Genomic DNA, 15,318 nt, shown 5'->3' with positions numbered 1-15,318 from the left:
GACAACACTATTCTCCTTCCCTCTACCTCTCCCTGACACCATCTCACAGGGATCACAGGAGATTGAGAAGGAAGACTCTGGCCTTCTAGACAAAAAGAAAAACTTGAGTCTTCAGCTGTCCTAGGTTTTAGCATACTTAAAAAGTTTACCTTGTACTCTACTCATATAGGTGGTTGTAGATCTAGTAGCTAGGTAGATTCAAGCTGGCAACAAACAGACTTGTTTGTATTGACACTTTATGCAGATCCCATTATACTTGCTTGCACGTGGGAAAAAAGGCACACTTTAGAACCTGCTATCTTTCCATTCTCAGTCTCCTTTGAATACCCAATTCACTAAGAGTACTGGAAGGTGGGCCCTCACTTGCCCCTGTCAGCCAATCAGAAGGTTACTTTGCAGGCCTGCTATAGCCTTAGGAGTGCCAGGGCAGGTGTCTATCATGTGCACATACACTCACTGCATGTCATCTATGATTTTCCCTGGTGCTTGTAGAAAAGTGTTCATAGATCCTTTCCTTCTCAGAATGAGATGTAGCTCAGTTCCGCTTTGCTAAGCCCTATTTGGCAATGTGTCTAAACACATGCAAACTTAATTAGCTCAGGAGAAGAGCCCAAGCACTTGCAGTGACAGATAAAAGTAACAGGAAATGAGACAAGTCAGGACTGGCAGGGAATTCTTACTCCGGCCCCTTCCCCCAGAAGGCTGCTAATCCAAAGTGATGTAGCTCAATGCTAGGACCAACTGGCATTCTCATGGGCTAGGAGCAAGGCTTTCATAAGCCAAGTGGCATGATGAGATGCCCCATGTGCTTCGAAAACATGAATATAAGATAGAGGTATACAAAGTGATATTGGCTAAAATTTCCTTAAAAAAGATCTGAGGATTCACTAATTTGTGGTCCAGCAAGGAAGCTCTCAGGCAGCCCCAAATTTAAACCTTCTCCAACACTAGACCAAGAAACAATAGCCTAGGGTGTCAGAGCACACTCAAGGCTCTGCCACTCTGTCCAAACAAAGGACGGAAAGAAGATATTCTCACCAAATCACAAAGCCACAGGCCATGGGGGACGGACGCAGATGGCCAGACAGAGTCAGAATGCCTAGGTTCAAACACATGGTTCTAGAGTCAGAATGCCTAGGTTCAAATCTCTGCCCTACCACAAACAGGCTGTGTGCCCTTGACAAATTACCTTTCTGGGCCTCAATTTCCTTGCTTATTAAAAAAAAAAAGAGTATTACTAAAAGAACTTATTTCACAGGACTGTGGTAAGGACTAGATGACATAACTGTAAACAACACACAAAAGCTCCTCATATATAGTAAGTGCTCAATAAACACTGATTATATTTTCTGATGTTAACTCTTTTATAGAAGTTCCAGCTTCCAGTCTCAGAGAAACAACTCTTCAGAGAAAGTACTTCCCACTGTGCCATGGACAGAGCTCCTTCTCCATTCTTCCCTGTGGGCCACCTCACCCAGCACCCACAGTACTGGCAGTAAGAAAATCCAGGTGCTTTCTGACATCAGCAGCTTAGTTCTTTTAACTTCTCACAATCAGGCTGGGCCAGCAAGGCCAAAGATTACTCCTTCTGTTCCATTTATCCTATACTAGCAGCTAATGCTCCCTATTACCAATTCTGTGCCATTCAAGAAACACCAGAACAAAGATTCCACAGGACCACTCCATTACTTAGTTGTCCTTCATTCAACAAATATTGGGACTGGGGTTGTAGCTCAGAGGTAGCATGTGTCTAATGAGGCCTTAGGTATAATCCCCAGCATCAAAACAAACAAACAAAAAAAACCTCAACAAACATTTATTGAACAACTATTAAATGTACAACTTTTTAGGATTATAATTGTGTTACAATCTAGTGAGAGAAACACACAAGTAGAGGCAGATACTAAACAATTTTATGCATGAGTAAGTACACAGGATCCAGGAACACCAAGGAAAGCACCTAGAGAAGGGTGTTAGAAAGTGGCCAACTAGAACATCTGAATAGGATTGGAGGGACGCATAGATGCACAGAGAGTACTGAGGGATACAGATAAATAAGTAAGCAAGAGCCTTGAAGAGCTCAACAGTGTAAACTTCACCCTGAGGGCAAGGATGAGCCTTGTTGGGTGATGAGCAGAAGTGCAACACTATCTGTGGCAACTGAGAAGAGGGAACAGAAGCAGCAAGATTGGAATCAAAGATACCAGTTAGAAGGCTCTGTAGTAATCTAAGAAGATTATGATCATGTTAACTTGGGTAGTGGTGGTAGAGATGGAAGGAAGGGAATGAATTCAAGAAACCTCTGGAAGGCACATACAACAGGATTTGCCTAGAGAAAGGATGAATATCAGGTTTCTGACAAGACAGTTGAGTGAATGGTGCCAGTCATTATTTCAGGGAATGCTGGAGGACAGGCTGTGGGGAGAAAGTAACAGTTGAGCTTTAAGGGGCCTGTGGCCATCCAGGCGGAGATGTAGGACAGGCAGTTGGATGTGCAGAACTGGGAGTTCAAGTGGCAGACAGAGCAGAATTCTTTTCTCCAGCGGGACTATGTCAGTTCTTGAAGAAAAAGACCTCAGAATACAGACCATAGCTGAAGCTATGGCAAAAGATGAAATATCTGGTAAGAGCAAGTTTGTAGAAAAAAAGGAAAAGATAGCTAAGACAGAGATCAAACAACACAAATATTTAAGAAATACCAACATTTAAGAAAAAGTAAGGGAAGAGGTACCTGCAAAAGTGACTGAGAAGAAGCAGCAGAGAATCAGAAGATACAAAGTAAAGACAAAAAATATTTCAAGAACATAAAGTAGTTAACTCTGTTGAATGATGCCAAGAGGACCCAGCCTGACCCGTGGCCAGCATGTCAAGGGGCTACTTCACCCCACATTGTGTCACTACTTCACAATGCTGTCCAGGTATGTAGTCCTATCACTGTGCCACTTCACTCCAGGTACCAGCAGTCTCACCCTTCAATAGTCTGGGCCACTTGAATGCAAGCCAGAGAGAACTGCCAGTAGTCCCTGCTGAGTGCATGATCCTCACATCAGCAGTGAGCACACTCTGAGCAAGTACTTTTTGATTTCCAGACTTTCTAAAACCTGAAGTGTTCCAGGACCACTCTTGCAGAGCCCAGGCAGAGGGTTTATCATGCGTACTACCTCCCCTCCACCACCCCAGGAAGTCAGGGATCAAAGGTGAATGCCAGCCCAGAACTTACACATGGCAAGACAACTTCCTACTCCAAAGATAAGCTGAGCCTAGATGAGCGGGTCCCCTGAACCAACTCTGAACAGGCTGCTGCCCCTCCTGCACCAGAGTACAGAGTCTAATTATCCCAAACCTCTATAAAGAGGCCTCTTTATAAACTGCACCAAGGACCATGGCATCCCTCTAGTCATCTTTGCCACCAGTCTTGCCCTCTTCCTGATTTGCCCCTCTTCTCAGATTCAGAAAGCCTCAGGTCTAGCTTCTTAGCCATACTGTGCATAGCTGGCAAACCTACATCTTCAGGGTACAGGGTAAAATCCAAGTTCCTCAAGTGAGCACCTGTGCAAGTCTTACTCCTCACTCACCACTAGCCATTTAGACCACTCCACCAAAGGAAGAATCCCTTTAAAGAGACAGTTCCTACCTGGGTAAGCAGAAAAACAACATTGAACCCCATGGAGAGCTTCAAGAAATACCAGGGAAGATGAAGGAATGGTAGCAGGTAAGAAAGGTAAGCTGATCAAGGGCCAAACCCACATCAAGTGTCATTTCTTTAAAAAAATTTAGAGGGAAAATTAAATCCACACTCACTAAATTAAAACCCACCTTAGCAGGATCTTGAGGGAATAGCATTAAGTCTTATAAATCTAGAGTATCAGCTAATCTGGCTTTGACAAAAGATGGGCACAAAATAATTTTGTCAGGACAGGAGCAGATTTCTTTTCTGCAGTGGGATTTTTGCTGCCACTTCAGTTCCTATTTCTCAGTGCTGCACTAATCAGGCCCTTTCCAACAAAAGTGACATGAAGCTGCTTTAGGGGGAGGAGGGTAAGGACAGCAATGAAAAGGAGCCAAGGCTTCCAGAAATGAGACTGTGAAATGAAAACATTTGCTGGATTCCTTAGACTTAGTTAAATCTGGAAATGGATGTCAAAATAAGAAGTAAGCCACATACTAACAAGTTGTGAGTGTCAATTTAACACCATTCTTGTCAGGCTCATCAGCAGCCTTTACTAGGCGCACAAAAAGGTGATGGCTCTGTGGAGAGCCACTGACGAGCTTCTGACAAGAGGTTGCAGTAACACAGATAAGCTGTGCACAGTCATGCCATACTACTTAGGTTTCTTCTCTGGCTGTTTTTATTTTGTTACACATTTAATTAAGAGCCTTCCTAGCAGTTATGCAGAGTCCTGCTTCTAAAAGGCAGTTACAGAGCCCTCCCCAACCTGGCTACCTGACAGCTGCTTCTTCCTGTATAGCCTCTCCAGAGCCTCCTTAGCCTTCCCCATCCAAATTCAAACCTGCCATCATGGAAACTACATGGCCTTAGAATTCAATTGTTTGGGCTATAAGTCTTTACTTCTCTGACCCCCAGGTAGTTTTGTTTTGTTTCATCTATAAAAGGGAGACAACACTTCTTACCAGAGACAGTGGTTAGGAGGACTGAATGAGATAAGGTATGTACTCATTATAACTTGGTTTCTTTCATATATGCTTGGATTCACAATCCAACCCACCTTCTTCTCAATTCCATCATTTCTCAGATGCAGCGAAGTGTCCCGAGTCACCAATGTCTGTTCTGGGCCCACTGTGCTACAATACAGCACAGGGCCTGAGGACAGAACTAATGTTGCAGGGCAAAACAGGCAAAAACTGAAAATAACAATGACCCCTGAAATTGCCTCTTCATGTCAAGGAGGGACCAACTCCAAGCTTTGGAGGCCCAGCCAGATGGTTTCCAACCCCACACACACATAGTTATGGCAGAAGACTCTGAAATGCAGGCATTTGGAAGATGAGCATGCCAAAGAGAGAAAAATACTAGAACTGGTGTCCTGGACAAACCACCTAGAAGAACTGTGCCTCTGTGCCTTTGACCAGGCCAAAGCACCTTCCTCCCAGGCCATATGAGCCCCAGAACTCTGGGTATCAGCCTTAATGCTACCCTACCCTAGAAAGGTTCTCCTAAGCTGCAGAGTCCCACATAAAACCATCCAGCCTTCAAGGGCTCAAAGCTATGCAGGATACCACAAATAAGAACAGCCTTCCCCTCCATACCTTCTCCTTAGATTCTTCTGATTCATGTCTGCTTCCAGTCCCAGCCCATATAATTCCCCTGACAAATGAGTATCATCTGAAAGGACACAGACCCTCTGGAGGAAACCTGGAAGTGTGCGGTTAGTGTGTGTACCCAACCCAAAGGATGTGGCAAATGAGGTGTACATGTGTTCTGGGGCTTGTCCTTCCTCTTGACTACTCTACAGAGTTGAGGTCAAACAGGAGGATTAACAACCAAACACTTGGGGTAACTTTACCTTGACGTCCAGTGTCCAAAATGCATATGAAGGAGCTCAGTGGGAACATAATGTTTGATTTGGTAGGAAAGGTCACTCTAGAGCCACTACTCCTCATCTTCCAATACCCACCTTATGCTTAAAAACTCAAATGCACATACACACGCACACACACACACACACACACACACACACACACACAATGCTTGCTGCTGCTTCAGTCACAAAGAACACATTGGTATTGATTCTATCAATCCTCAGCAAACAGTGCCCCCACCCCCCACATACACCACTTTAGTTCCCCAGGGGCTGTCTGAAGCCAGGTATCCATGAGGACAGACAAGATACAGAAGTGTCAATCCAGCAAAGGAGCCAGTTCTGTCTTCCATAACAGGGACAAAATCAGGAGACAAAAGAAGAAAAGCAGTGGGGACAAAGGAGAGATGAGGCTGATGACTTGGGCAGCTTCCTAGAAGCAGCCCTCTTTCATCCCACTACCAGGCTCTCAATTGCATAGCCAGGGTCTTGCTTGCCAGATAAAAGTATAGCACCAAGTTGCTTGGGTTTGAATCCTGGTTCTGTGTGTCCTTTGGGCAAGTTACTTAACCTCTCTGTGCTTTAATTTCCTCAGTTATAAAATAGAAATAAGAATACCTACTTTATAGGATTGGTAAATATGCACTTAGAACAATAAATATTTGGTATGCCATTTAAAAAAAATTATTTTCAAGATCCTCTTTTGATGCCTACTTCCAGGGCAGTAACATGGAGCTCAGCGATCAGAAGGGCTGTCATGACCAGCAAGACTTGGCAAAGGCAGGAAGGCCCCAACAATGCAGTCTAGTCAGAGCTCTTGACTTATACCACTCTGATCCAGAGAACAGAAGGCAGGGCTCCCAGCCCTCCTCTAACCCTGGAAGTCCCAAAGACTCAGGAATCCCTTCCCTAACTGCCCCGTATGCTTGAACATTTACACCTCCAAAAGGCAAGATTGGTCCCATAGATTCCAAGCCCTGGCAGCAAAGGAGCCCTTCTCATACTCACATGACTTTTAAGTCCCAGTCTCCACAGGTGACAAAAATTGACTTGACGTTTGGATCTAAGAGGCCTTCCTTCGCCATCCACTCATCGACCCTCTGGAAAGTACACAAGAACAGATGAGATTTTCCTTTTTTTCCCCTGAGCCTATGAAGAGCCACAACAGTGAAACGCAGATAAGCTGCTTGTAATCAGAGTAGGAGAAAATTGTAATCTTACACAGCCCTGGCTCTGCTCTGGGCTCTCAGCATTGGCTTAGAACTACAGAGGTACTTGGAGGACAATCCCTTCAGGAAGAGCCCATAAGACCAAGAGTGGTGGGAGAGAGAGCCCCTCTATCTCTCACTCTCTGGCAGCCTGCCCTGGATCCAGCAGGTCAGTCCAAACATCTTGCTCTCAGCTAGTTTTTCCGTTCATTACTCCTCAGACAAAGATATATAGCCCACCACAGACACAGGTATCCTGGGCTATGCAATCAAGGCAAGAAGCCCAAGCAGGGACTCTAATCCACAGTCTATTCATTTATCTATTCAGTCATTTTACCCTTCTAACAAATGTTTACTAACCAAATTTATTAACTTTGTTATTCACCAAATGACAGTGAAGAAAAATTTCCCCTTTAGAGAAGACCTCTTTGCTGGGCTGCAGTCCCATCATGGCATGTGGGTAGCATTCCCTGACCCAGTTGTTAAAAGCTCATAAACTGGTCCCCAACTTTGTATTTTTCCTTTTCCTTGTTGAGGATTCAAATTCAGCAGAGTATTTTGAAGGCTGAGTTCCTACACAGGGAAAGAAACTGCTCCTAAATACACCTAAAGTCTTAGGTTTTATTGGTTACACTCACACTGGAAGTACAAATACTAAAATCAGTAAATAATAAGAGAATTATCATAAAGAATTCATGAAGCACTGCCTATTTTTCAGAAGATCTCAGGCACGGGGAGGAAGTGCAGCCAATCATATCAGCACTTGTACTCACGCAAGAGAATTATTTTTTTAAGTCTACATCACATAGTAGTTAAAAAAATGCAGGATTGAAAGTCAGACACATCTGGTTTTCAATTATTGGCTCTTCCTTGTCCTGGCTGTGTCAATGATGGGAAGTGAACTACAAGTCATTGAACCCTTCTGAACCTCAATGTCCTTCATCTATAAAATGGGGTAGGATGTCAAACCTTACAGAGTTGTTCTAAGAATTAAACGTGATAATGTGTTAAGTGCCTAACACAAAATAGACAGGCTAAGAAGGGAAGAAAGGCAGATCATCATAGAGCAATACAATGGATGTAGCAATGGAGAAGTGACTTGAGTTCTACTTGAGTGCTACTTGAGTAGTAGCAAGGGTATGGGCATAATAATCTTGTATTTAATAAGTAATTATCTGTTTAATGTCTGCCTTCCCTACCAGACTATAAGCATGAATACAGGGGCTCTGCCTCATTCACTGCCTTAATCTCTAACTCAGCACAGTGTCTATTCAGTGGATATTTGCTGCCAGGTATGTTGGAGCATTCCTGTGATCCCAGCACTCAGGAAGCTAAGGCAGGAGGACTGTGAGTTCAGGGCCAACCTACATTACATTAGTGAGACTTTGTCTCAAAAATATTAAAAAAAAAAAAAAAAACCCAAAACTTTTTTATTTGCTAATTGCTATTTTATGAGCAGGTAAAAGTTTAGTGTAAGCAAAATCCATAGCACATAAAAAGGAGGAGCCAGGCACCAGTGACTCACACCTATAATCCTAGCAACTTGGGAGGCTGAGATTAGGAGGATCAAAGTTTGAGGCCAGCCTGGGCAAATAATTTGCGACATCTCATTTCCAAAACACACCATCTCCAAAATGGATTGGAAGTGTGGTTCAAGCAGTAGAATGCTTGCTTTGCAAGTGCTAAGCCCAGTCCCAACACACAAAAATATAAATAAGAGGAACAGGAAATGAGGCCTGCGGTCCATTTAGGCCAGATGCAAAGGAACTTGTGTGCTCAGCAGGTAATGGAGAGCCCGTGGGTGTCTTTAAGTAAGATTACTTTTAGCAAGTGTAGCTGTTCCCCAGAGACCTCTGAGATACTGAAGGCCTCGCCCCTGCCTATACTTGAGTAAGGCCAATGATTCTATCTAGTTCCATGGCTATATTAATCCAACACCCAAAATGTTAGAACTGCTCCCTACTGCCAGACTATGTAGACCATGAAGTCTCTCTCTCACTCTTTTTTTTTTTTTTTTGACCATAAAGTCTCTAAACCCTCTTCCTAATCTGCCTACCACAGAATCCTCCTCAGCTCAAGAATCTCTCTGGCAATATGTCTGGGTCTTCCACAGCTGCATGGTCTGTCTTCCAAGTCTTTGAGGTCCAACCCATTGCATATATGTGCATGCACATGCAGACACACAGAATCACATCCTTCCCCACAGGGTTACCTAAAGAAGAAAACAGGCAAGCTAGACACAAGTGGCTTATGTTTGTAATCCTAGCTATATGGGAGGTGGAGACTTAGAGAATCATGGTTTGAAGCCAGCCAGGGCAAACAGTTAGTGAGACTTCATCCCAACCAATAAAAAAAAAAAAAAACCTGTGGTAGCCTGCACCTGTCTTAGCTTAAATAGGAAGACTGAAGTCCAGACCTAACCAAGCATAAAAGTAAGACCCTGTTCAAAAAATAACTAAGGCAAAAAGGGCTGGCAGTGTGGCTACTCATTTGGTAGAGTGCCTGCTTAGCAAGTAAAAGGCCCTGAATTCAAATCTCAGTACCAAGAAAGACAGAAGGAAGGGAAGAAGGGAGGGAAGGAGGGAGGAAGGGAGACTTTACACAAGAAAAGAGGTAAGGTGAACTTAGAGTTCCCTAAATATGCATAATCTTGCTCTAGCTCTCTAGCCCTACATCTCAAGGTCAGTGCTCCACATGCTAGAGGGGCTCTCCAATGCCCCAACTCAAACACAGTGGGGAAACAGAGCAGGACAAAACAGGATTGTCAAGAGGCCATGAGAAGCACTTAACATTCAGTCATGTTGCAGCAATTTAGTGAGCACCTTTTACTATAAGCCTATCCAGGGAAGTAGTACTACATGTGGAATCATGCCTGTCCATCTCAGGGATAATGGGACTAGCCTGGTTTCCTTATCCTGCCAGAAACTCCCCATTCAGGATAATGTCAGGAGTCTTCCTCTTCACCTATGAAGTATGCAGAAGTGGCAGAAAGTAGCTAACCTGGGAGGTTGTCTTCTGAACACCCATCTCCCCCTCAACTGGGGCCACAGGGGAAAACCCCCTTTACCTCAACAACCCTGGTTTGGTACTGGCTTAGAACAAGCATGCTCCTGCCAGGATCCCAGCAACAGATGTTTCCAGGAAAAGTAACCTGTCCCCTCTCCTCCCTCAGGGGCTAGGCTCTGGCTGGGGATATTGCTGGCCCTCTTTCTCTTTGAACCTGGTATTATAGGAAGCAGTCCATGCTGAAGAGCTCCCTTAATCATAGCAGTAAATCTCCCCTCAAAAAAAGGTGGGGGGGGGGGGAAGAAGGCACACCAGAGGTCATCTTATTTTCTCTCAGTCTACAACAGCTGCCCTAACCTTGACCCAACGAGAGGCTGACAGAACCTGGGCTTTTGCACTCCAGGGAGAAGGAGTACAGGTTGCCACCAGAGACCCTAAACCTGCTTCTCAGACCTCCTCCATCCTGAGGAGCCCAAGAATGTCAGTTAGCATCTCTCTCCCCATGAGACAGGATCTTGGCTAAAGAAAGCTACCAAGACTCCTTTCCCTGCTACTATCCTGCTTCTAGGAGGTTATCTACTTCACATGCAGATGGGTCCTGATGTTCCTTCCAGATACCTGGCTTCCTCCTGTACACTGATAAAGGTCCAAGCTTTGGGTCTATTGGTCTTAAAAATAAATGAAGCACCTAATGAAATACACAGGCTTGTTCTCTTCTCCCCTCCCCTCTTCAGAGAAGGACTGGAAGGGGCACTATTCCCCCCTCTGAAAACCCCCAGGCTGGAAGGGGAGGAAGACAGGCTGTAGCCAAGCATAGCCCTTTCTTATTTCCTCAGGCTGGAGTACAAGAAGCAGCATCTTAACCTTTTCCAACTCCCTGAGGAGAACATCCTAGAAGTATGGTCTCTGCCAAGGGTTCTAAAGTCTTTAATTTGATTTCCCTCACATAGGCAATTGTTGTAATTATTCTGATTAGGAATCATTACCCAGTGCAGTTTCTGCACCCCTGACAGGCACAATGCATCCAGTGGCAAGCTGCAGTGGGGCAGGCAGTCCCACCACAGCTCCTAGAGGAGCTGACAGCAAACAAAAGCCATCGATGGGGAATTCTGGGTGAGTTAATGAAGTGCTCACATGCCACGAGAAGCCAACACTAAAGCTAAACAAAAACACCTCCTGTCCCCAGGGCTAGTCCCACCATGCCATACATAGCTCAGCTCCCTTATGCCCCAGCCCACCTAGCTAGCACAGGCTGCCCCAGAGCCTCCAGCACAGGGTCAGGCAGGGTAGGAGCTCTCAGCCTGACTCCTGGTAGTACTCGGACATCTTGTCAGGAACCCTGACAGGAACAGCTGGAGATGACAGATCAATGGTTCAATACTCTCAACAGCATGTCACTGACATGACAGCAAATGTTATTCTAATCAAGCCATAATCATAGTCAAATTACAAGGCTACATTTTCAGAAGGAGAGGGAGAGAAAGGCAGCAGAGTGGGGTCAGAGGTCAGGAATTAATGGTCATTCAACCTACCTCAAGCACTTGCTGCAGGCTTGGCTGACCATCCACCATGGCTTGAATAATCCCGGTGAGCTGAAAGGAGAAAAAGAATAGCCTTTGGGTGGAAAACCTCAAAATGCAGGGACTCAAAGCTGGATTGGTTCCTTTCCTTTCTCTTCTTCTAAAAGGGCTACTGCCTGGCACCACTTCAGGCTAAGAACCAAGATAAGGAGCTTTGGGAAAAAAATCCCAGGACACCATATGAGCTTCCCCACAAAAGCCTACCCTGAGTTATTCAACAGGCTCAATAACTTCACACAAATTAGTCTAAAGTACATTCAACTCCAAGCTTCACAAAAGTTCCTGTAAAACTTGAGGAGTGCTTATACAGGACAGGCGCACTGGGTTTCAAGTTTCCCCTTTCTCTGAACCTCAATGTTCAGTACTTCCTCTACCACACTCTGTAAAACCAGGGAAACCCCACAGGTTACTGCTTTCACCTTGCACACCTGAGTTCTCAATATCACCTAGCCAAGAAGGAAAAAGTCACCTACAACCTATGGGGAAACTAAGACAAAAAGGCCAAATGTGCAGAATCTGGCCTAGACAATCTCCCACTTATGGCCTAGACTCTACTATGGTTAGGCTAGGTCCAAATGAGCTTATTGTTTTGTTTTGTTTTTAAGCAAAAGTATCCCTTAAGTACTGAGTAGGGACAGACTTCCTACAAAGATCTGAGGGATGAGGCTCCCTATCCTGGATGCCAACAGTAAATTACCATGCCTAACAATTCCCTGGCACTTCCAGAGTAGTATTGCAGGCTTGCTTGGAAACAACTGTTTTGTTGAAGTCGGGGGTAGGGGTTTAACACTCCAATTAAACTATAATTACCCTTAATGAATACCAAATACCCAACTCACAGAAACCACCAGCTCTAAGAGGGAAGGTTATTTTCTCATAGTGACTTACATGGAATGGTAATACACACCTTTTAGGGAAGAAATTTTCATTTTAAGAACGCTGAGTTCCTCTAGGTGGGTTTCTGTAGTTCATCAAGTCATTATTAGGTGGTATTTTAAGGAAGTGTAAGGACACAGCCACTCTATTTTATATTCCAGAAACTGTTTTTATATTAATCTGTATTTTAATTGGGTAACAGCTGCTGCCTACAGACTTCCCATGGTCTAAAAGGAAAATAAATTAGAAAGATTAACTACACTGTTGTTTTGCAAGGCTTTAACCCACAGCATGCCCACCCGGCTGGCACCTCCACACCCTTTCCTTGCTTGGGAGACCAAAGAATTGCCCAGCAGAGGGAGGGCCTGAGTCAAGGAGAAGGTTGGTATGCTACAGAATGTATGTGTGTAGGAGGGGAGGTAGGGGGGTGGGGAAGTGCCTTGGGTCAGCAGCTTTAATCTCTGAGGGCAAAGAATTCCTCCTTTTATTTATTCTCAAACAGGCTACTATGTGCTATGTCCTATTCTCGGAGCCAGGAATCTGACAGAGAAGAACATAAATACCCTCCTTCATGGAATATGCTTTCTTCTTGGCAGTCCCCTCTTGAGCCCAGCATAGCTAGTACCCAGAGGCTATATATCACCTTCCAGAGACTCACAATGAACAGGCAGGTAGTTAACCTGTATTTTGTCTCAGGCACATAAAGATCAAAGAGAATCAGGAGTAAGCTCATTCCCAATTCTGGGGACACTATCCAGATTACATTCCTCCAAGAAAAAACCACCTCTTATCAACTGTACCAATGCACTGGATGAAGAGGGGTGAAATTAAGAAGGCACCATCACTGCCCATTCTAGCCTAGCTTCTCTCCTACTAAGTTCTTCCAGGGTGTGGAGATGGGGCTAGGGTCAAAACTATCATGGAAAAGAGGATCCACCATCCTTCTCACTTCTTAGAAAGCTCTGGGGTCCAAATGTCAGTCTTGTATCTGGTCTGAGTTTCCTGGGGTAAGATCAGATCCACTCCTCTTGGCTCTCAAGAAGGGAAACTCAGATGAACTGAACACTGAAGGGCTTCAAGAACCCTCACTCCTTGCAGATATGGCTTAGGTCAGCACCTGTGTACCCCTGAGCACCTCTCCGGGGCCCCAGGAAAACATGAGTATGAGTAAGAAACACCACACCATGTAGCTCAGTGGTACAGCACTTGTCTAGCATACATGAGGCCTTAGTTTCCAAGCACAGCACCACAAAAAAACACCCTCACTACACCAAAAAGTAAAACCAGGGGCTACTCAGGTATCCTGCTATGGGACTCCTCAAAACAGACCAGGCTCACTTCTCCTACCCTGGGGCTGCAGGTGGGGCTCCAGCATCCTGGACTTTCATAAATGCCATTCCCATGCTCAGCAACCTGACATCATCAGCCAGGTGAGGTCAGTTCCTACTCACTCCACACTTTCCAGAATACAGGAATTTTCATTGGTAGCCCAGCCAGCCATGGCTCACCACTTAAAAACCCTCTAGGTCACAGAGGCTTGAGCAGTGTCTAGTTGAGTCAACTAGACACAGCCTTCTAGGGACAGGCCTGACACTCCTTGGGGGGATGAGAGGATTCTTTTATTCCTCCAGGGATGAACCCCCTCTTTCCAACTCCATCAAGGAATTGGATGAAGAGGAGTAAAATTAAGAAAGTTAATCCCTGTACCTGACACTAACAACTTGTAAGACTTATGTAAGAAATGGTGAGAGAGAAACAATTTTATAAAATTAATACTGAGAAGTTCTATCTTAGGCCTAACTTAAATTCTTCATGCGGCAGTTTAAGCCCATTCCCACTTAGATTTAATATATGTTTGCAAAAAGCTGTCACACCCTCACAATGAAAGGTACTAGAGCAAAGCCAAGTATTATTAAGCTGAGAACCAGGGCTCACAGGCTAAACAGGGCTCAGAGACCTTAACCACTTAAAGCAAGAAAGGTGAGAGGAAGAATTAATGTGTGTTCTCTGGCTCCTTTCACTGAGGGATTACAGATTAACTCCCACTTCTCCAGACTCGGAAACCATGAGGCAAGGGGCTTTTGACCTTGACTGATAACACAGCTAGCTCCTGAGATCCCCTACCCACACAAGGGCTTTGTCCAGGGATGAGCTGGTTTTCATCATAAACACTGCCAACTACAGGAAGCAGCCCAGGAAACTCAGTGCCAACAGCATGTCAGCATCCAGCGCTTTTTCCTTTCAGTTTATCTCCAACACAATTGTATTCTGACACCAAGACAGTTTGTTGATTACATAAGCACTTGTCTCTGGTGTGCAATCTGATAATCAGACCCACTCTTTCTCCTCAGACAAAGAGACCAATAAATCTTACCCTTTATAAGTACAGGTGCAAGACAAAGCCCTTTACTGGCATTTAGCAAAATCGGTATTTTTTTTCTAGTTTTTTCATAACAATAGCCAAAAAAAAAACAAAAACAAAAACAAAAAAACCCTGCACATGGTCAGGGACCAGGCAGCAGCCTAGCAACTAGAAACAGAGATGTGATGAACTGGAGTAGATTTTAGAGGTCATAGGGAAAAGGCTAGGTAAAGAATAAAACACATTTCATCCTTTATCTGTTAGAACTATGTCTCCAAGTAGACTATTACTTGAAAGTAAGAAAGGACCCCAAGAAGGCTAAGAACATGGTCCCTAGAGCAGTAAGAGTGTCTGTACCTGGTCTACATACTCACTCAAAGCAGAATTCTTCCTCCTATGGTCCAGCACTGAGCCCATACCTTTCCCCACACAAGCATGTGCTCACGTGTGTATGTGTGTACATGTCATGTGCATGTGCACACACACACATGGGCTCGGGTTCTTAAGAACTTCATGTGCACAAGAGAGAAAATCCTGCCAGAGGAACTGCTTAGGTGCAATCTGGAGGTTTGGGATTGTTGCTCATACTTAATAATAAAAGAGTCTCTCTGGTTGGAATGACCTCCACCCCTACCAGGGTACTGCCAGGGTGAATGAGGTCTCAGACTGATAGCACAATCCTGTGTCCATGCTTCTCTCTGTTACCCAGTTCCATCTTGTATGGAGACAGAGCAACATTTAGATAA

General features: G+C 44.6%; 1 protein-coding gene across 16 annotated transcripts in view; it reads right to left on the bottom strand.

Annotated features, from left to right (window-relative positions):
- Eri3 (ERI1 exoribonuclease family member 3) overlaps positions 1-15,318 on the bottom strand; it is a 128,220-nt gene that overhangs the window by 76,667 nt on the left and 36,235 nt on the right. For all 16 annotated transcript variants that reach the window (XR_012449933.1, XR_002213798.2, XM_074080324.1 and 13 more), the window contains 2 exons: positions 11,287-11,346; positions 6,549-6,640 (listed from right to left, as the gene is read on the bottom strand). Coding sequence is in view for 14 of the 16 variants with exons in the window: in XM_074080324.1 (XP_073936425.1) it covers positions 6,549-6,640; positions 11,287-11,346 (152 nt within the window). In the remaining 2 variants the exon portion in view is untranslated. The remainder of the gene's footprint in view (positions 1-6,548; positions 6,641-11,286; positions 11,347-15,318) is intronic.

The sequence above is a fragment of the Castor canadensis genome, chromosome 7 (genome assembly GCF_047511655.1).
Source record: "Castor canadensis chromosome 7, mCasCan1.hap1v2, whole genome shotgun sequence".
Classification (NCBI taxonomy): domain Eukaryota; kingdom Metazoa; phylum Chordata; class Mammalia; order Rodentia; family Castoridae; genus Castor; species Castor canadensis.
This window is presented reverse-complemented; position numbering and strand designations above follow the sequence as displayed.